Source organism: Temnothorax nylanderi, unplaced genomic scaffold (genome assembly GCF_030848795.1).
Source record: "Temnothorax nylanderi isolate EJ_2023f unplaced genomic scaffold, tnyl_v1.0 TNYL_tig0079_pilon, whole genome shotgun sequence".
Classification (NCBI taxonomy): domain Eukaryota; kingdom Metazoa; phylum Arthropoda; class Insecta; order Hymenoptera; family Formicidae; genus Temnothorax; species Temnothorax nylanderi.
The window spans coordinates 598660-622209 of NW_027249141.1; the positions used below are offsets into that span (position 1 = coordinate 598660).

At 37.5% G+C, this 23550-nt stretch overlaps 1 protein-coding gene across 3 annotated transcripts in view; it reads right to left on the reverse strand.

Moving 5' to 3' along the window:
• Positions 1–23550, reverse strand: part of Syn1 (Syntrophin-like 1) — a 220789-nt gene that overhangs the window by 18166 nt on the left and 179073 nt on the right. For all 3 annotated transcript variants that reach the window (XM_071709548.1, XM_071709547.1, XM_071709550.1), the window contains exons 5-6: positions 19377–19585; positions 5272–5495 (exon numbers count right to left, since the gene is read on the reverse strand). In XM_071709548.1, the coding sequence (XP_071565649.1) occupies positions 5272–5495; positions 19377–19585 (433 nt within the window). The remainder of the gene's footprint in view (positions 1–5271; positions 5496–19376; positions 19586–23550) is intronic.

A 23550-nucleotide genomic window follows, 5' to 3' on the forward strand; every position in this document is an offset into this window, starting at 1 on the left:
GTATTAAACAAGGCTCATTAATGTTTTATACATAGCGGAGAGGCAAAGTTTATTTTTCAATATTTTCATCAACATCGAAGTACCACTCGTGATAATATTTCTCTTCGAATAACGGGACAAAAATTAAACATTTAATTGCACATACATAAAAGTTGGCGAAGGTAAACGGTGTCGGTTGATGCTTCTTATTCTCGGATGATATATCCGTTCGTATCTCAACAGTAATTCTTTTAAGTAAATAGAAATATCTATATCCTATCTTCGGTCGGGCTGATTTGTTGTAGCCTAATAATATCTGTGAATTTTTATACTTTTTTTCACTCAAATTAAAAGGATGCTTATTAGCATCAAAAAATTAAATTGATTATCGATTTAAGTATGTTGAATTTACAATTTCAAGTTTCACTTATAATTAATTTTTTATTAAATTATTATAATATTATTAATATAAATCACACACGCTAATTAAACAATTCTGCTTTAATTTTTATTGCACTCTCTTATCTTCAGTCCTGAAACAAAATGTACCTAACCGACATCATGAGAATTGTTAACCAAAATCAAGTTATTACTTTTATAATTACTATTTTGGAGTACATAAATTCAGTGGAATGGAAAGCCATTAGCCAATCCATTAATTATTCCATACGATTAATTATTCTATCGCAACACGGCGATGGACGGTTTAAAGAAGCAAGAGATTATTCCTGAACGGCGACGCGGGAACGATTTTGCTCAAAGAATTTCAAGTTAGTCGAGATTTAAAGTGGACTTTCGCGTGTAGTTCGCGACACAAATTATCTCGAAGTCAGCTTTAAAACTAAAGCTCCTTTAAATTTTTTGTAAGCCGCTTTCCGCGATGCTGAGTCCCGTAAATGAGATTCACGATTGAGGCAGTAAATTGAAGCAGCGTTTTCTGCAGAAAAGCAGCAACATTTCCCAGATAAATATCCGGGCTCGTGAAACATTCCGAGAAAAGTGGCAAATACTTGATGACAGTTATTTTCAGGAAATAAATTTTTTATTACATTGTTTAACGTGTGTTGCACGTGCGAAGATGCTTGAGCGGCGTCAAATGATGCTTAAAAGCAAGTATTAACGGAACTGTTCATTTTTGTATTATTTTTCAAACAACATAAAAAAAAATTCTCTCCCTATTTGCGAAGTTTTGCGGTAGTGCCAGTTCAAGTGTCGAGATTTTTGGCAAATATTCACGCAGACGATATTTCGGAACATCTCGAAAACAATCGTAACTAAAATCGATCGTGAGTGGTCGAGATCAGTGACGTAACCCGACACTGAACTCGACCACTCACGTTGGTCACGCGGTACAAAGTTGGCTGACTAAACATCCGCATGCAGTAAATAAACAAAACGTCTAAATAAATCGATCGTTTGAACCTATATTAATACAACGATATAGCGGTGATCGCAATCCGTTCGAGTGTGCAAATAAATAAATAAAGCGGACAGATAGTGGGTAAACGTTCGGGAGGAAAGCGAGACGTTGTAATCGATTGTATCGCCGACATCGAGATGGGAAAAGAACGGAAATAGGTCGCGGGTACGTCGTCGCAATAAATACACTGGAAAAAATATGGCGGAAACGACGTCCGTCCTACAAGGATAATGTGATATTGTCGCATCGAGAACGGCATCGCTGATGGATTCGAGAGAATCGCTCGTTCAGGTAAACAAACAGGCTTTTTATTGAATTCACATGCGTATCGCCTTTAGGCCACGACGCTGCGCGAGTATTGATTTTAATTTGATAATAATAAAGAGGTAAGGACTCTGTCTAGTTTCAATTCACAGGATTAAAATATATCCATGTTTGACTTTCGTGATTTATTAACGCCTATCGTATTTTACTATAAAAACAAAGTCCTGAAAAAAGTGATTTTTATATCCGACAATCTGACGAAAAATTAATATTGATTCGATGTCACACAAGCCAATAATATATTATATTGCCAATAATATCTCTAACACATGATCTAATCTGTATTACCATCCTATTAATTTCAGTCCGTTATTGACAAATGCTCTGCCGAGATATTTGCTCACTCAGTTATTTACCAACCCCGGCAATTCGTCATGAAAACCCGAAACCAATCGTGATTAGTGCGTGTAGCATGGCCGCAATGATTGCGAAAGGACGTTACGCGGAATTAATAAACGTTTCGATCGATGTGTATTTGTTTAAACATCGGTTTAAACCGATTCACTCGTCCGTGCAAAATCTCATTATCCGCATTCCGATAGAATTCTTGTATTAACGTTATCGATATACAGATAATATAATAGAACGTAACAATCACCAGTTTCACAAAAACTGGACTTTGGAATTGTTCACAACTGTTCCGAAATGTTTTTGGATTAAATTGGATTTCAACACACAATTTTCCCCTCATTAAAAATAAAATCAAAAATAAAAATGATTTCGTGAATTAGCAATAAGCTAATTCTTTCAAATTTGACCCAGACTTTTACGATATAAATAACACCTAAGAGGGTACCGATCGGTGCGGAGAAAACACAGGCAGAAGTACCGTCTCGATTACGCCGTCATTCCGAAGTACCATCCAATTCTTCCAATTTCGAACACTTCGGCGATACATCCAGCATCGCTATACCTTTTTATACGCAATTTCGCAAAGATGCGCCCACGATATCTTCAGTGGCATACTATCCGGGTATTCGAGGGTACTTTCGATCACGTGTACATTACCTAGATGCATACGTATAATCGGCATATATAAAGCTGACGGGTGATATAGTTTCACTGATCCATTCGACCACTAGATCCTTTCAACGCCCATTCAGGGCGACTCGGGCCAACGCGGCGAATAATTAGATGTTGCCCGTTGAAAGCTCGGATCACGTTTACGCACGCAGTTAAACGACACATTCGTGATTAGTATCGGTATAATGTCGCGCATCGGCACATTACAAAACGAAATCGTCAGAGACACAGAGAGAGACACACGCGAAAATGATTTCGCGAGCCGCGCACGTAACGAGCATCACAATGACATCACGCGAACAGTCGGCCGGATGTATAATAGTCTTAATTAAAATGGCGGTCTAACGAACATCGCTAACTGCTGTAATCCGACGTGCCTCATTGATAATCCTCCGACTGTACCACCGCATACGAATGCGAGGGGGTAGAGCCTGTGTGTTAGAGCAGATGTGTCCTATATATCTCGGCTTTCATCTTTCTGGCGAATGTGCAGATTATATGAGACACGTCCAAATTAAATAAAATGATAAATTATACTATTATTACGAAACTTTATATAAGTTTTCCATTATTTATATAAGGTTTAATGTTTATTTGTAGTAAAATTCTGTTTAACAAAAATAGGATTGGATGTTATATTTTTCAGATATTTAATACTAAATGTTATTATACAAAAAAATTTTTAATTTAAAATTTTTATGTTTGTGTAGCTCGAAAAACTCGTATTCCAATAATCATGTACGTTAAGAAAAAATTTCCGAATAAAATTTTGATTAAAGAAAAAAAATCCAGAGATAAATCCCTCATTTATTATAAAATATTAAGAGCCACGTGAATAAGCACGGCAAATGCGAGCCAAAACACCGATTTTGCGCAGAGACAAACCTTTTTATTAAAATAAACTCCCGGAACGCTTTGTCCGTGTTAATTATCATCTTCAGCCATACAATTTGTTTTTGGTTATTAATATAAAAAACAAATTGCGCACTAGCTGCTCATTTAGCCTTTTAAATCTCTTGTATACTTGGCCAATTAAATAAAAAATTATAGATAAATAAAATCCCTCATTTATTATAAAATATTAAGAGCCACGTCAATAAGCACGGCAAATGCGAGCCAAAACACCGATTTTACGCAGAGAGAGAGAGAGAGAAGAGAGAGAGACAAACCTTTTATTAAAATAAACTCCCGGAACGCTTTGTCCGTGTTAATTATCATCTTCAGCCATACAATTTGTCTTTGGTTATTAATATAAAAAACAAATTGCGCACTAGCTGCTCATTTAGCCTTTTAAATCACTTGTATACTTGGCCAATTAAACAAAAAATTCTAGATAAATAATTAACTTTTCTGATGTACTTTACACATGTATCTGATATATTAAAAGTACAATTGACAGAAAATGAAGCGACAGTCTTCTTGCTGTGAGATAAAGTGAGAAAACTACTGAGGCAGCAGACCTATTTCTCTCGTGTCAATTTCCGGCTTCACTTCGCGGACAGAATTCTTGGTCTATGTATGACAAAATGTTGGAAGCTCTGCATTTATAGTTGTTGCATCGTGCGCTCCATCGGGAGATGGTGGCTCGTCATGCGGAGCCACTTTCTCGCACGCGATGCTGGTGAATTTTTTACGCTTAATTTCCCAGTAACCTGTACGACGGCAGCAGTCTCACGCCATGCCACGCCGACGTAAAATCGACGAGACGTACGTGCTACAACGTGACGCCCGGTCGTAGTGCTCGTTGACGACGCGATACGTGGCTCGTTTCGCTCGTAAGCACGTTCCCGCTTTCTCGACCCGTAGTCCGTAGTCGATACGGGGGAACGGGCGCGATACGTGAATCGTCGTGTTAATGACGCCGATGGCGGATTGTTACGCGACTTCGGTTCGTAAGTGAACGAGCACTGATACGGGAACAAAGACGTACCAAATATCGAGGTAAATATTAAGATATTCTAAATAAGACCAAGACTAACATTGTGAGTTTTACAATAAACGTTATTATTTATTTATCGATATGGGATCGTGCTTTCAGTTAAATTTAGAAATGTGCGAACTATTCGAAAATTTCAATTAGATGATTCGAATGCGAATCATATACATATATTGCCAAATTTATAAAATTATATTTGCGGTTAATACGGCAAAAGTACGGTATTATACATATAATTAATATTATTTTTTCATATTAAAATATTCTCCTATTATCTACGTGTTAAAATTCAACCTAATAATAATTATAATTGAAAATTATATTCCAACGATTCGATTCGAAATCATTCGATTCGCTTCGATTCGATTTGATTCAACATCAAAAATCCTTGATTCGCACATCTCTAGTTAAATTATCGTAATAATCTTCATCGATTGTGTATATACGATACACGATGCGACTTAGTTCGTTTTATTTTTAAATATAGGAAACATGAGAAAAAATATTAGCTCGAGTTCTCTCGTCGTTTATTAAGAGAATTTGAAAAGTAAATGTTCGTTTAAAATTGTAAATACTGCAGTAGACTTACCGTGTCGCGATGAGGGGGCAGGTAATACTCGGCGAAGCCCAAGCTTCTGGGCTCCAAGGCGCGCACTCATACAATCTAAGTTCCCGGCCTGAAACTGCACCAAAGACACTGCGCCATCCGCCGGTACATCCAGCGGCAAGACCGAATCCACTCCCGGCTCCTCGCGAAGTGCTCGCGCTACTTCCGGCCCCATCCTCGCTGCTCTCACTACTGGCTCGTCCATTCTGCAAGCACATGCAACACATTTATGTCATTTATAGTATCAACAATTCTTATCACAATCAATTTATATTATGACATCAACAATGATATCATAATATAATATATCATCATTCAATTTGCGATAATTGACGAGGAAAAGTAAGTAGTATAAGTTCTAAGAAAATAAACATGCTGTAAATTTTATAGTTATAAAAAAAATATATTTAAATAATTCAGAATTTAAGATTTGAAAATTCAGCAATTAAAGCTCGATCCAAGTTTCAGAACTTGGAAGACTTTAAGTTAGGCACAGTATAAGAGAAATAATAAGAAGAATAATTAAAAAATAATCAGGAAAATAAGTTTTACATTTTTTACAAAAAGTAAAATTGCAATTAGATTATACGATATTTTATATATAATCATATTTATATACAATTGTTACATTTATATGGGCAATTATTTCTCATTTTCTCATTTCAACTTCAGTTTTTTTTATTAAAAAAACAATGCAAAAATTATTTTAATCTTCTTCTTCTTATTATTTTTCTGTATATATACGAACAGAGAATTATACAAGAAAAAGAAAACATATATGGATATATTTTATATATAAAAATTTTTCCCGGGTTATCAAATATGCGTGAAGAATTGCTAATTGATTATGAAGATACTTCGGTAATCGATGAACTAAAAAGAAGAATTGAAGACTGAGAGAAATCAATATCGTAGAAAAGACGACGTAGTCGAACTCTTTCGTTCTATAACTGCAGCATGATGTCAAGTGGAACGAGACATTCGGCTACAATTACGTTATTGTACAATTGACGTTTATCTGGCTCGTGACGTGTATGAAAAAAAGTACGATATTCTTCCGCTCTAGATAATGGCACTCGTCAATGAAAAAGAAAATAAAAGAAAGAAATCTATGACTAAAGTTTTCGTCATTCATATATGTTGCGCTAATAATAAAAGAAGTAAAACGCGAGATCCTGCGCGGTTTTATGTATACATTATAACACAACAAGTATTTTGTAATATTACGAATAATATATTAAAATATCTTTCGATATATCGTAACAGCTTGGCACGAGTTTTCTCTACTAACAAACTACCTACTCTACATATTTTCCAAGTTTCATTGAAATCAAAACTTGCCAGTTTGCCTCTTGTTAGGATCGCAATCGCGTTGAAGTCGTAGAGGAGCAACCTAAGAAGAGCACATTAATCTTAAGCGACTTCCTACCTCTTTCTCTTGGTGAAGGAAGGATCAAACTTCGTCCTCGGCCTCCTTAAACCTCCGGAAAAGTTGGCGTAAGTAGCGGCATAAGGAGATACATCCCCCACGTACAAGGAGAGGGACCGGAAGTTCTGACGAAGTCGCTTTCAGCCGACGTACGACATCCGATCGGAAAGTTTATCCCGGCAGATTAAAAAACTCTCTACGTGGCGACCGTTGAACGTAGTTCAAGCGTATTTTATATGGAAAACGCAAATGTTATGCACGAAGCAATTGTTTTTAGCATCTTGATATTTAAGCGACTAAAAAAAGCAAAGAAACGTTACAGATAATAAATACTAATGGATATTAAATATACAGCTATACGGTAAAATAAAGCTATACGGTCTTCGAAAGTTTTGACACTCGGAAGGATCGTAAAATCTTAAGGATCAACAATTCCGAGAACGTTAAAGGGTCTAAAAATGCAAAACACTGGAAGTTTAAAAGAATTCAATGTCCCAGAATCTTGGAATCGGAGATTCATGTTCCCCGTTCCTTTTTCTTTCTCGAATCCGTTTCAATGCTCCGCAGACATCACAATCGTCGTTGGCGTCTTATCGGTGTGTGCGCCGCGACGCCGATTTTCTTCCGTGTCGCGGCAACCGTGAAATCGAGCGAAAAGAGCGGAGAAGGGAGAGAAAGAGAGAGAGACGTCTCGCGCAATCTACGACGAGGGTACCAATGTGGAATCAGGCGAAAAGAGAGAAATATTAAACGGCCGAGAGCGAATACCAAACGCCATGGGAGAAGGGAAAAGGTCGATCGAATAGGTCCGGAAAAGTTCGGAAGGCGCGAACGAGTCGAGAGAAGAGTTATCAAGCGGGAAGGAACGGCGCGGCGGCGCGTCACTTCGTCCTTTCCTCGATCGTTCCCGTCTCCCCGAGCGGGAACGTTTCCCCGATTTACATCGTCGACGATTCCGTTAGAGATAATAAGGAGAAACGCCCATGAGAAATTATTGGCAAGCAAAAATGAACGTCTTTTGTTCGGAATAAAGACAGATATTGAATTAAGACAATTTCGCTCTTTAGATATTCCGGTCGGAGTGCTTCAATTTTTCATTTTCTAAACCTCAAATCTCAAACCTCTATATTCCTATGCAATATGTATGATATTCTATTATGTACACCACGTATGTTTGCATGCGCGAGTGTAAACACCTGAAAGAGAATATATTCAAAGAATTTAAAGAAGAATAATTCATTGAATTACGAGTATTAAATTTGTTTTCCTAGTTATATAGCTTTGCAAACCGGCGTAAAGTGAAACAATTGCATAATCAAACTTCGTAGGCGGACGAAAAAAAAAAGTGTACATAGCTAAAGGAAATAAATCCATTGTAACCGAGCTGAATACTCACTGTGGAGTATAAATCGAACGGCTTTGATTTGCGTCCGGTCGGGCTCCTAAAAGAAGCGATAACACGTGATGTACGAGTTTTTGCATCCTTCCTGTGTGTTTTCGCATGCGGATATCTCGCACGGACAGAGAAAGAGAGAGAGTGAGAGAGAGAGAGAGAGAGAGAGAGAGAGAGAGAGAGAGAGAGAGAGAGAGAGAAATTTCTCGTATCTGTCCACATTCTTTCCTTCCCACCATATCGAGAAACCTACGCGCGACGTCTGACCTATATCATAAATTCAAATCTGAAGTTCGCTCTATTTCACCGTTTCGTTCCTTCTCGTCAATTTTTCTAAATCGCCTTTACTTTTTGTCGAACGACTATCTCTCGGTTTATCGGTGACTTCTCGTTTGTCGTTTTTCTTGCAAAACGGTATACGGTATATATAGCTATACACATAATGTCTCTCTTTGAATTCAATATTCTTTTCAGAGCCGCGGAGCTATATCGAGCGCCATACTTCTGTTTACGAGCCCGCCACAATATAAGTGTAATCGCGGCGATATTTTCACGAGCATTAATCCCAACTGTACATTCATCGGGAAGCCAAGGATTAAAACAAGATTAAACACGGAATATCTCTATCCACTCGCAGCTATACACGCGGGAGAGCTCGGCGCGCGAGAGATGGAAGAGATCTCGCGCGATCGCGTCCTAAATCATCTCGGATAATTTCGCCTAATCTTTATGCCGGTAGTAAAATAATAATTCCCGGTAAGCGCGGGCGTATATATAGGTGGCAAATTAATAACAAAGTGGTAAAAAATTTCGGGACGAGGGAACATGAGAGGTTTCATGTAAAAAATGTCCCGCACAAAAAAAAAGCACACACACACACACACACACACACACACACACACACACACACACACACAACAGTTACGTCTTGATTAATAGAACAATGAAAGAAACAAGAACATTTTAATCGATCCTGCTTGCTTCTAATTTGAAAATCTTCGTGAATTTATGATGGCAAGCTATAATTATTATAATAATTATACATATTATTATAATAATTATGTATATTATTATTATCTCAAGAAATCGACAATAATTCCGTATATAATAATACTAAAATTGAATTAAGGTCGAAACTAAATGCTATTATTGCGAGCATTATTTGAACATATATAACATATTAAACGTATAAATTAATATACTTGGAATGAGACGCTCTTGCAATGCATTGCGGATTTGAGTTCCTAGTAATATATCGTTGTTAGAATTTCATAAGCATAACATTGCGGTTTTAACTATAGGGCGAGCGCGATTGCTCTTTCATGCATAACGATACTAATGGCCAATAATTCTGCAAATTAAAGTCTTATTAGGCTACCTGTATAGAATTTTTATCTTATATTCTAATTTTCTAATTATAATTTAAATTGATTGCGATGGTCTTATGATTTTGGGTTTATTATAGTATTTTATAAAATTAACTTATCCTCTCTAGTGAAATTTAGATCATCACTTTAGTAAAATTGAGATTATGAAAATTTAATCACTAATTTGATTATATGTATTAAGTCAAAAGGTTTTATATTAAAGAAACTTTAAGAGTCTTAATTCTAAAAAAAAAAGAGGGAAAAAATACTGCTTCCGTTTATTTAGTTAAAAAATGTGCGTAAATATAATTTATCCGTATTAAAAACATGCATTTCAATTGCGTTACATCGGTAAAAATAAATATGAAAAATTCCCACGTAACTTAATAATGTATCGCAACGGGAAATACTCGCAATGACTGCACATTTCTCCCCATTTTCATCCGATGCGCGACGTGAGAAACGTGAAAAAGAAATGTAGCCTACTCGAAAGCGGCGGAAAATAATGGAGTCGTAAACATGCTTAAATGAGACAGACAACAAAACTCAAGCGTGTTCAAACTCAAATTGTGCGCGAACTGTGAGCGGAGGCGAAAGCAGCTGAGAAGCGCGGAGGAATGGCGAGGTGTACGGGTTGTCGGGGTGGCGCATTCGTAAATGTTGCGATCCTCTGAAATCGGCTTAAAATGTGTTACCGGGATGGCTACGATTTTCTCCGGAAATGTCGCTGTTATACGAATTGCCTTTATGTAGAGAAACCTTCATTAAAATTTTTCAACTTTAAAACTTCCAGTTAAATACGAATCTTGCATTTTATTTCAATATTTATAGAAAAATAATACTTTTCCGATTTGGTATATTTAATAAAGTAAGAAGTTGTGTGTTTCATAATTTTCTGCATAAGAAAAATTGGTGCCGACACAATATTAGGATATGTAAATGTATAGAAATATTCCTATATTTATATCTTACATTTTATACTTTTCCCCATTGTGTGTTACGTTTAATTACAATATTATTTCTAATTCTGATTTCTAATATTTAATATTTATTCTCATTCCTAATATGGTGCTCTATTGTGCGCAGGGCCTAAGCTATTGTCCCTAATACCTACTAGTCTCGTTCGTGTTTTCTCACGAGAGATATTAACATTTGTAACCGTTCGCTCTTGAAAAGCGTACGTGCGCTTTATAAAAATAACATGGCAAATAAAATCAAAACGTAAACGAGAGATAAAACGGATGTGCCCGCAGTTTCGCCGTGCTATGAGATGCGGGGAGAACATCAGCTTTTACTGTACGTATTGCTCGTAGTTATAACCATTATCCTGTTGTGATGCGATCATCCTGTATATCCGCCGTTACATCCTTGTGACGCCGACCCTAATGGAAAGCACATTAGGAGGTATATCTCTCACCTCGTACGAGGAGGGTGAATGCGCGATGGCGGGAGAGAAGCTATAGTGTTAGCCAGCTCGGCAACGCTTCCGCGCAAGCGAGTGGAAACGTTACGATATCGTTCTTAAAGTCGCCTGTCCGCGTATTTACGGTTCCGCCGCGGAATAGACCGAAGATACCCCCTTAAAGGGGAACTTACGATTGAGAAAATGGAAAAAGAGAATAGAGAGCTTCGTTCGTGTCCAGCAGGAAAAATTATCGCCACGAGATCGTCGCAATATTCGTTTATTATCCTCTCGCGACCAATTTACGTCGTCTTTAGCTGAAATCTCGCGGGGTAATGAAGAATCTAAATTAAAACTTATTCTGGAAAGAAATTGCGTTCCTTCAAACATTGTCATTTTTTTTCACGGAGTACAAACCGAAAATATATTATAATTTTTTTAAGGCTTGAATTAAACGCTTATATTATATTAAGAAAAATTAAATCAAAGTAACTAAAAGTAATTAAACCAGAATAGTTAGAATATTATAAAAGAAATTAGATCAGAATACATATACAGATTATATTAAAATAAATTACAAGAAAATGGTTGATCTTAGGATAATTAGAACGGAAAAACTTGAAAATGGAATTTGCACACTTGTAGATAATAAAAACGCTTTAAAAAATTAATTACAGACGTAAACTAAATGTTGAATCGATTTCATTGAAATATACTATCCCATTAAAAAGAAAATCATTCTCAATTGATAGTCCCTTAATAATGTGACTGCTGTTGTTTACGCAAATTTACGCATAATTGCTGAAAGTATTAGAACCGGTGGACCTCGAAGACCTCACTGCCAGGACATAACCGACAAATTAATTTTCCTTGGCAATTCAATTACGGCTTAATTGGGTACGACGGAAATGAGACCACATTAAAATTGCAAGCATCCAGACGGAGCCGGAGATTTTCTCCGGATTTTACCTCATTCGCTTTCCCAACTCGAATGACCGGCGAATTTGATTTTCGTATGCGTCGCCGACGTGTTTTCCGCCAAATTTGAATGCTCCGGAATAATTTGTTTCGCTTTTCCACTCTTATGTAAACAATTCAAGACAAACTTACTGTCGTTTGAATGTTGTATAATATATTATATATTTCAATACTAATAAGTTAAACCTAACCCAACACTAATTTTAAAAAAGTATATTCAACTATCTAAATTATTTTTACTCTAATATATCAACGTTTTGTCTTGAAACTCGGTAGAACTTACGATAGCACGTATCCATTGTAGGTACACACAAACGCAAAAGTGCCGATACCATATCCCCTATACCTATCTATGCCATCGTGTAGATACACTTGCGCGGGTATTGACACACGTACGCACATGCACACTGCCGCTGGCAAACGAACACGTACACGATCGTCTCTTGATCCGTCGTTCCAGCCGCAGTTTGCTTAGCATTGCTGATGCACTATCCACTTCCGCGCGGAGAGTGAGATGGACATCACGGTAGAAGAGTGGAATACAGAGAGGGAGAGGGGGAGAGGGAGAGAGGAAGAGAGAGGAAGAGAGAGAGAGGGGGGGGAGAGGGGGGAGGTCAGAGGAAGGTCCGAGAGAAGATTATGGATGGAGGAACGTCGGTGTCTGTGTTTGAGGACCGATAGCGGCTCGCGTTCTAATTAATAACGAGCCCCTCAATGCAGTCCGCGGTTTTGCAGGGTGCACCGTATGTGAAAGAGCTTCGAGGAATCGAGTAATCGAAGGGTGAAGAGTCATTACTCCGCCAGAAGGGGCGCGGGAAAACAGAAAGGATTGCAAACTGGAAAATTTCCACCGCTTTGTGAAACAGAATTTGTTGGATTTAATTTATATGTGGAAACTCGATAAAAAGTTAAAAGATTTTGTAGTTATGTACTTGGAATACAGCGATATCGTTAAATTGAATATCTTTAAATAGCTATAAGGATTATCAACTTTTAATAGCCATTTTAGCGTAATACATTATCAGAATTCTGAATTAATGAAGAAATTTTAAAACCATTTAGTGCATTTATCTATTTCTTGCATTTATCAATTTTGTAATTAATTTAACTTAATTAATCACCACTTTAATTTTACTTAATATGTAAGATAAGAGAGATAAAATACTAATTATTCTTTATTATAATAAGCAATAAAAAGTCGACGATATCTTTATTAATCTAAATTTAAATATTATATATATGGTATAACACAATAAAACAGCTTATTCTGTACGTTTCACGATAATATAAAACAAATTATTAAATAAATTTTTATTTTTATATATTATTATATCGTTTCTAATGTTAATGCTTTTGCTTAGAGTTAAAGTAAATTTGATTGATGCCGAATTACCCTAACTAAATCACTATCGAAACTGATCCTGGCGAATACCTCCTACACGCGTGGACGCACACACGGATTCATGGGTATTTGAGCACGTAGACTCTCCCGTGCCTTTTTCGTTCGTGAGAAACATGAGGATTGAGGGAAAGGAAGGGTCGGCGGTGGGTTGAGAGGGTTAAAATAGCGGTTACTGGCGAGCTTTCCCCGAGAAAGGCACGTCGAATAAATACCGTCGGCCGGACGGAACACCACCGATTGGTGGACTTGAACGATCGGAAAAGCCTCTGGCCCGCGCGCAGAGCACCCTCACTCTATTCTCACCTCGACGATGCTGATTCTGCATTCCTCCCGCTAAGTCCTATTCTTCTTGACCTCCGAAACTATTTCCGGTTAGGTCGGGAGGACGGAGGATTTTTCCCGTGGTAAGAGGAAGAGAGCCAAAGGGGATGAAGAAAGATGGTAGGAAAGGGCATCGACAGAGGTAAGTTTATTGTCGCTCTTTACCAATGCTATTATCTCGCGGCTTAAAGGAAGAAAATCGAGAAGAAATCTTAAATACGTATTGTGTGTAAGATGAGAAATTTTTCGACGATAAATTATAACGATACACGTACGATAGTAGCGATATTATCATTGTAATTTAACATTGAGAGAAAATTATTTGATATATTTGTGACTATAATTGCCTAGTAAAATAATTATGGTTTTTATTTTTATTAGTAGTTATTATTGCTCTAATATTAGTAAAAATAATCTTATGTGTATAGATTTTTCAATTATGGTAATTTTCATTATATTTATATAGTACGACTTATACAACTTACTATACATAAATCACAGATTATAGTGATTATATGCATATTAAAGCTGATAACAATAATATAGTATCGAGTCAGCTATAATTTGCATTGTTGAAATAATGAAAATGGTAGTAACTATTTTTTTTCTCTCAGTGTTAATGTCGAAAAGCCATTACAAATCATTATGCAGATCTTGCCATAAGAAGACACTATACTGTGCGAAATTGTAAACGTAGCGGCTCGCACTTCTCCGGAGCTTTATCAAGAATTTTCTCGCGGATTTCCACAGAATAACGAATGGCAGCTTCAATATTTCTTACTGTTCTACGTACACCAGTAGAGCTTTTATTTATCCGCGGACACTTAATTTTACATTTGACTACGAATGAAAAGGTATTGCAAAGCGGCGCTTTATTATCCGGAGGTTAATTGAGAGGCGCATTAAGTTTTGCCCAATTACATTAACTCCGGGTTAGTAAAAAAATATGCAAAGCTGGCGCGTGTAGTCTCTCTATGCTCGGATTAATTAAAATATACTTAAATGGCGTGCCGTTAATTTTCAACGGCTAATTTAATGCCCGCTTGGCCTCAGATTTAATCCAACGCCAACGCACACTCGCCCAGGAATGCGCGAACAAATTGCTTTCAAGCTCGCCGCCATATTCATGTTCCATAAAGGGATCGGACAATAACAAAAATTATAACGGAAGCGCGCAATAATAAAGGTGACATAAACAACGATAATAATAATAAATTATATACGAGAAGTTAAAATTGCTAAGAAGAGAATTATGCATCTCAAAAATTATATAAAATTTTTGCTATAATTATCTGCCGTTCATGTGAACAATTTTATAAATAATTATTTTATACATTATCGCTCGTGTAACAAAATTGTCGTATAAAATTTTCTGCGATACGCGTGTTATCAACATTTATACTAAAATTAATGCCGTTGTTATCACTGCTTGTGTGCCCGAACCTATTGAAAGCCATTTAATTTCGATAAAAATGCGACAGTTAAATATGCTTCTGTCAATGTGCCGAACGCAGAGCGGCGTAAGAACTGAGTAAACAGAAATTGCAGTATGATTGGGAACAAATTTATATCCGGGGTGGAGTTGTGTGTGTGTGCGTGCGTGTGTGAAATAAAGCGATCGTTCCCCGGCGTCTGTTCGATTTTCATGGAAATTATAATGGCTCGTCGCTGTTCCTCCGAAAGTGCCGTACACCGAAATTCCATGAAAATTCGTTTATCGCGAGCGGGCAGACACGACACGACAAAATTAATCGACGCCATCGACGCACTTTGATGTGGAATTTTAACGCTTTTTGCGCTCGATGTATTCCCGCTATTTGTTCCCCTCCAATCGGCTCTTTTTTTTTGCGCGCGCGCGCGCGCGAATGATTGTCAAATCGTAAAAAGGAAGTCGTTACAAATGACAAACTAATTACAACGTTCAACGAGGGTTTCGTTCCTTTGCTTAAATCAGAGGTTGTCTTTTTGACATTTATTCGCGATTTCGGATATGACATTAATATTCCTTTATTACAGATACTAAATTTAATATCATTTCCAACAAAATATCTTTTTTAAATAATATATATAATATAATTAATGAAGAGATTAAGAAATAAAATAATTTATATATAGGAGACTCTGAATTGCTATAAGGTTAAATTAGGATTGGACTAGCTAAATTGCAAGCTTGATCCACGTTTAAAAATGGGCCGCAAGTCCCATATCTTCGCGTTGCAATTTCAATTTCGCCTTATCTCCGTCGGTCTCTCTCGGTTCCCGCACGCCCGTGAATCACGGATTCGGAGAAACGCACGATCCACGTCACCGCCCGTGCCAATCGCGATCGGGTTCCAAATGTATCTCCTGCAAGATTGACACTTTATTGCGGTCGTATATACGAGATTAGGGGAGACGGCGCATTCCACCATTCAACCTATATGCTCGGACTTCCCCGGGCGCGCGTTACTTCTAGCGGGGCGTACGTTGCGCCAATTCAATATGTGAACTTGTTGGATTTATCGGATTGCCCTTATACCCTCCCAAGCCTCGGCTGCTCGGTGACTCGTATTTGCGTCACGCTTCTTCTACAAATCGCCGACCTGGGCGAAATGTCGCATTTTGTTTCCTACCCCCGAACAAAGAACCCGCGCTTGCAGCACTGCACTTACACGCGCGTGCCGATCGCCAGCAATCGATTTCAATTCGCTTCTCAAATCGTAAGACGTACAATAGGATAGAGATCTTCGTTTTGATATATTAAGAAGGTCTTGAAAACCTGATGTTTTATATTCCTTTAAAACGGCGCTATATAAATTGACTTTATGGAACAAACACAAAGTGTCTGAAACTTAAGGGCAATTAAATCAAAAAACAATGGAGCGACAATTAGTCATTCCATTTGCCAATTTGCGGAAAGTTCCGACGTTGCCTCTGCATTCACGGCGCGGGTATAAATTATTAACTTGACGTTAAAATATTGTTTCCGACGAAAAAAAGAGGGGTCGAAATGTTTCGGCTGTAATACGTGTACGTTTTATCGTCGACTATATAGTCCAACAGGTAGGGATAACTACTATAATCGGCTAACATGGCCGACCGGCACACGAGAATCGAAACCGTCGACAGTGGAACTGGCCGGAAATCGATTACATCCAACAGTAAATAAAATAAATCGACGATTTAAGCGGACGTAACGGCGCACTGCGGACGACATTAAATAGGATGATAGAATGTAGTATACAAAATACACGGGTATACGAAACACACATAGCGGAGCAGCGCGTCGCGCGATGGCGCGGTGTTTTTTTCACGGCGGTTTTGAGCATTTTTCACAGCGTTTTTGTTTCAGTTATGAAAACGCCGTGCGTGATCGGCGCATTTACCGCGTTTCGTTTTAGCTGGCCTCCGATGCTGTTCATAAAACGCAATATCCGGCTTTACGAGGTGCTCAGCGCGAGAACGCGGCCACGCGCGCTTCTAGATAATGATACAAAACTCGTTCGGCGTAGTTGATCATGGCGCCACCACGCACGTGCGTCCCGGAAAAATCTATAAACGTCGCTTCGCTTTCGCTGGGATTACTAACGGCACGGCGCCCCACTTAAATATCCCATCGAATCGTTAATTAAATGACACGCGTCGAACACCGGGTCATGGATCACCGGATCGATAAATTCCACCCGGACGCACGGCGCGGGTGGCGATCGCCGGCGCGCTAATGAATACGCCGAGCAAGCGGGCATTTCGTTTTACATCAAGATCCGAACGATGTAGCATGATTTAATATAAATATCGGAGATATATAGGGTAGTAATATTCATTTTATGCGATACGAAACGCGTGTGGTAAATTGTTGAGTATGTAAGTATTTTGCGCAGATATTAATAAAGCGCCGTTTAAACGCAGCAAATACTTTCCAAAAATATAGGAAGGATCTAACCCCTAACAGCAAATGTATATTCTGAGAATGTTCAGAGGATATCATAAAGTATAAGATATTATAAGGATGTTCTTAGTATATTAAGTACATCCTTAATATATTTTATAGATATACAGGATATTAATGCTGTGAGGGACGGAATCTTTTTTCAACAATATTTCTCAAAGAGTTTTTAATTTTCCCAGAAATTACTAAAGATTAATTATTTCAACATCTTTTGGATTTGTTCAATTCAGTTTCAAGCAAGTAATTTTTATTTTCAATAGATTAAAACGTTGTAAGTGATTAGTGATAATAAGTGATAATAATGATTAGATAAAATAAATAATGGACATTTAAAATAATTGAATAAAAAAGGATCAACTGTATTCACTATTTTCAGTTAAATAACGCTACGAGAAACACCCGAGGTGCTACTATCCACAAATTTAAGTTTAAAACAAGTCAATCGTGTCTAATAACCTGATTGACCAGATTAAATAATTGATTGCAAAGTTTTATTTCTATTCATCGCCGACTGTATATTTATTGCCAAAATCACGAATCCCATCGTGCGGAAATCCGTTCTATCCACAGTTTCCAATTAAATATCGCCACTAGGGATATCCGAGAGGTGCGACAGTTGATCTTTCCATCTCCGCCTGGCCCAGCCATCCAACTCTGCAGACGTGTCACTTGCAGAGATCGCAGCAGGTAAACGTACAGCGGGTGAGAGCGGTCGAAGCATCGACGTGGCACGGCACGGCACGGCACGGCGTGCGGCGCGGCGACGGTGCTATCGATCTACTGATCGTGTAACCGGCAGGAATCGATAACTAATACGCGAAGCCCGCCACCGGATGTTGCCTTGTTGATAAAGGACCGTCCTGTGCGAGCACCGGCGGCATCAAGGACGCCGCAGGAGGGCCGTAGGGCACGTGGCTACCGGCACATAATTGATTGGCATTAGCGCGCCTGATTGCCAGTCGCCCTCCTCTGAAATCGTCCCACGGGCTGCTTAAATACTGGCGTCCAACGTCTCTCTGAACCCGTGCGCTACGTATTTGAGCAGTTGCGACAGTAATCAGGCAATATGCGCGCGCGACGAAGGAAGATCAATTGGCGCGGGGGCTCGGGCTCGGGCTCGTTGACCGTTTTCCCATGATGTTGAATAATTCCGTGGACCGGGCTAATATACCGTACATAAACAACGCGAGTGTCAACGTTCAACGTAACATACAGATAAAGAATTAAATATTTAACAGCTATAAAATCATTGATTTCCTGAGAACGTTGTAAGATCAAAAATGAGAATCGGTGTCTCTGTGAAAAATAATCAATATTTTCGCTCACGCTCATGCGGGTACTTCTTATCAGGGACTGCGTCGACCCTTTGTTCAATCGTGAAAAAAAGATCACCCTCAACCTATACGAGCCTGTGCTGGTTGGGATGCAAGAGACGGAGATCAATTTCAAGCGTAAAAGAAGTCCATGGACATAATTTCTCTCTTTTTTCTTAGAAAACATGTTTATTTATGAAAATTATTAGATAAATAAGTTGAGGCAAAATTACAAAACACAGAAAGTTGAAGTTAAAACGACGGTTACTAAATTGGATCTAAAGTTTTATTAATTGTATTAAAAACCTATTGTTCTAACAAAATTCAGCTTTCATTAATAAGCATTTAGTGCGGCACGACAAAAGATAAACATTTTTAAGGTACTTCTAGCTAAGTCTATTAGCGAGAGTAAGGTACCCTGCTGAGTTTCAATAACATCATGTCTAGAATATTCTTGGATATTCTAGAAATTGTTGTAAGACAGTATGTTGGGAAGTTGCCCCGTGTGTTAAGCATACTTCTTCTCCGAGTGAATGTTCGGGAACTTCTCTCACCTGAAGACAGTGCCTCCTCGCCAGCCAGCCTATGTGCTGAAGCTGCTGCGGGTCCGGAAGTGCTGAGGCCAGTCGTAATGCTTTCAAGGTGAGGGCTGCCAACGCCGAGTGCAAAGCATTGAACCAGACATTTGCCTCCGTGTTGTCAGCGGCTCTCAACCAGCATTCGTGGACACCGTCGGGCGAGTGTAATTCTAGGATACGTCCTTCTGCAACAAGAAAAAATGAAAAAAAAAAATAAAATGATATTCTATGAAATGGCAAGAATTGTCACGTAACTGTCGTTTTGCTCTCTTTTACTTTTTATAAATGTAAGATCAATTGTTATATCTCGAACATGACATATTCTAAATTGTAAAAGACTCAAGCTCGTGTGTCTCAAAATGTAGAAAGTTCAATAAATGAACAATCGAGAGATGTTAAATTCAAAAACAAAAATAGTTTAATAACTCTTAAATATACATGGTAGATTTGTATACATATTATTTTTCAAGTTAGAGGATTTATTGACCCTCGGACTTTATACACATAGCGTATTCTCATTTCTGGAAAACTTTTGAAATAAGTTTAATCTATGACAATGAAAATATCGCAATAAAAATACAGATATTTTTCTGATACAATTTTATGCTACGCCATATTTTATTCTTGCTAGAAAAGCTGAGAAAATATTTACAAAGCAATATCTTTATATACTCGTGATGCATTTAATTCTTAGATATAATTATTATATTTGTTACAAACTGAAATGTCAAATTTTATCCTGGGAAACGTCCAAAGATACGAAAGTGATTCAATTCACAATTCTATTCTTGAAAAATCTATTTGACAATTTCGTTACGTCGAAATAGCCACTTTTTTTTCGTGAAAGTTGGGTTCCGTGAGTTGTACGTGGTAAAGGTGAGACAAGCGACGGCACTAGAATTGAACTTGCCTGGGCGTCGCTCCTGCTAGCTTATAAACCTTCCTCTCTTTTCGTTAACACGAAAACTTTAATACGTCTGACATAAATCGCGCGAGATCGGTCACGAAGGCCTCTGGAATAAGTTTATAATCGGAATATCGCCGGTTCTGGAGATTGTCTCGCTTCTCGACGTCCCACATAATTCGTCTACCAGCACTACAGGTCCGGAGAACTTTGCAATTTCCTGTTTAGCTAGTTTCTAGATTTATTATGCTAATACTAGACTTGTTTTTCAGCGCCCAATAACTACGCCACTGCAACTACAACCCCTTTATCGATCCGTAAAATATATTACAAATAAAACTTTTGGTATTTAGGATTTAGCGATTAAGCAGCAGTTCTTATGTTTTAAGAATATTTTACCACTGGGTAAATAATTATTAATAATTATCAAAATTTTTCACGTATAAGTTGTATGACTATAAATGATAGACGAGAAAACATAATTTTCTAGTTATTTCAGCACTGTAAAATTTTAAATACTGATTAAGTATATACATATTCAATATATTATATAGAATATAGTATATATAGTGTTATATACTATTATATATAGTATTATATATTACATACTATTATACATAGTATGTACTATATATAATACCAATACATGGATTCATAGGTATATAGAGTATCATTACAATTATTTTCATGTAAACTTCCCTTTCGAACAAGTTTGATAAACGCTTTCGCGAGTCGAAATTGCAACCATTTCTTTCGCTCGACGAGCTTAGATTCACGTCAAACTCATCGGCATTTTGTACGGAAACATACCTCGACGTGCTCTTTTTTCCGATTCTGTGTACGCATTCTAATCGCCCTCTATCGAGAAACGGCGCGGAAAGTTCCGGAAGCGCAGCAAACTCGCGCTACGTGTGCGGAAAGGCGCGGCGGCCGTAAGAAAATATTGAATTTCCGATCAAAAGGAAATTACGCTCGAGTTAAAAGCCCCTTTATGTCACTCCCGTCTACTCCCGGCCTTCTCTCCGCCTAAAAAGAGGCAAACGAGACGAACACTGCAGCTCTTGCGAAAGGGGACAGAAACATCGGGAAACGTAGCGTGATGTTGAAATGATAGGATCACGTGATTAATGCTTTCTCTCATCTATTTTATTGTAAAAGGGAATTTAATCGATCAAGTGTACTCCCGTTTAATCCTGGGTAGCGGAAATTGGTGTATCATAAGTTACCATAGCGTTTCCCAACAGAAAATTGAATCATGTAGCGCATAACGAACCATACCTGCGACTCAACATTCCACAACTTTACATTCGAGTTAGAAACGGTTAGAAACAATGTTACCCAAAACTGAATACAATTAAAGTGAACTTCCTCCGGAGTATTTTATTTTAATCTCACTGACGAAATTGAAAATTCGATTACATCGATTGGAGTCGTATGACTTCTTTGCATTATGGTGTTTAAAAAAATTATACCTGTTAATTGCTGCCAGATATAAGATAGTTATTTGTAACAAATGAGCTTATCACGAAGCTTACCCCATCCGGACGCTCAAGTGTAAATGTATTCAGTAAAAGGACTGAAAATAATTTTTCAGAAACACGACTAACGCCGTGAAATCGTGCTATCCGGCCGAGCGCGGATTCTTTGCCAAAAACTGTCTACTGTAATTTCATCTGGCTTACGCTACGCATATACATGTGAAGAATACCACTTATATACAATATAAAGTGGCACCGTCTCTATATAGGTTTCATAAATGATATAGAGAAGTTCAGATGCAGCATCCAATCTTCATCTTATCTGAAAGTTATACGTCGCATGATTTAAAGAAAATAAAGTAGGAGCGAGCAAAATATTTCTCCAAGAGAAGCATTCTATTTCTATATCTCTCGGATCTTCGTCGAGTCGCGTCAATGTAAATATTCACATTCCGAAAGTCCAGCCATAGATATATCTCTTTTGCGAATAATTCAGTACTGGTGAAATTAACGCTAGCTATTTGTCAATCGCGAACGTGCCTTTTCACGTTTTTCGTATGTTATTACGAGGAAGGAATTTTCTTTGCGGTTTTCCGCATACGGTGCGTGCCTTCTCGCCAGAATGCACACTCTCGTAAAATCTATGGAAAATCGCTTGATTTGCGTCAGACAGCGCTTCGAAAAACCGTTATGCTCGTTAGAAGTGCAAAAGAGAAGGTGCGAAATATACGAGGAGAAAGGATGCAACCATAATTGTAGTGAAATGTAAAAACTTTTACGTCTGGAAACAAAATAAAATTAAACTTGCAACTAAAGATAATTCCGACTTATATGGCTTAGCATTTTATTAAAATAGCAAAGTGAAAGAAAAATAATAATTATATAAAAAATAGTACACTGAGAGACAAAAGTAGTTGCACTTACTACAATTTCACTATAATTTTTAGTTATTTTCGACCTAACCTAAAAAAAATACTTAGATCCAAGAAAATATTTTTTCACATAGTACCAATGGCTTATTTACTTAATATAATCACATATTTATTTAGAATTAGATATCTTTACTTAAATTAAGTAAAAATAATATAAATAAATTAAGTAAAAATATCTAATTCTAAATAAATATGTGATTATATTAAGTAAATAAGCCATTGGTACTATGTGAAAAAATATTTTCTTGGATCTAAGTATTTTTTTTTAGTGTACTACATTTTTATAGTTGTCATAGCTTTAACATGCATTCATTCAACCATATACATGGTTTTATACACCTCTGTGATTTATGTATAGCAAGTCTATAAATATACTACTATAAATGTGATAAAAATGACCATAATTAAAAAATGTATGCATATAAGGTAATTTTAATAATATTATAGCAAAAAAATAAGAACCCCAATCATAATTATTTTACTACGCAATTACAGTCGCAAATATACCAAACACTTTTCTCTCAGTGTAAAAGAGTCGATGTCCAGCAATGCATGCGTGCACCACACATTCTTTGTGTTTTATTTTTATTTCCCATTTACATTTTCATGATTACGAGATTCCCTCAGTTTCTTCATTTTTACAATTTTTCGATCTTCTCTTATACAGGCCTCCGCAAAAAACTGTAATGTTACACAAACGCATTTTCGCCCGCACACACTTGTAGGGCGGCTTCGCGGCGGAAGGGTCCTTTCCGCAAGACGAACTGCTTCTCGTCTCGGCGAACAAGATTGCCAAGATCCGCGAAAAATCTGCGAGGGCCTGATTCGCTCTAAAG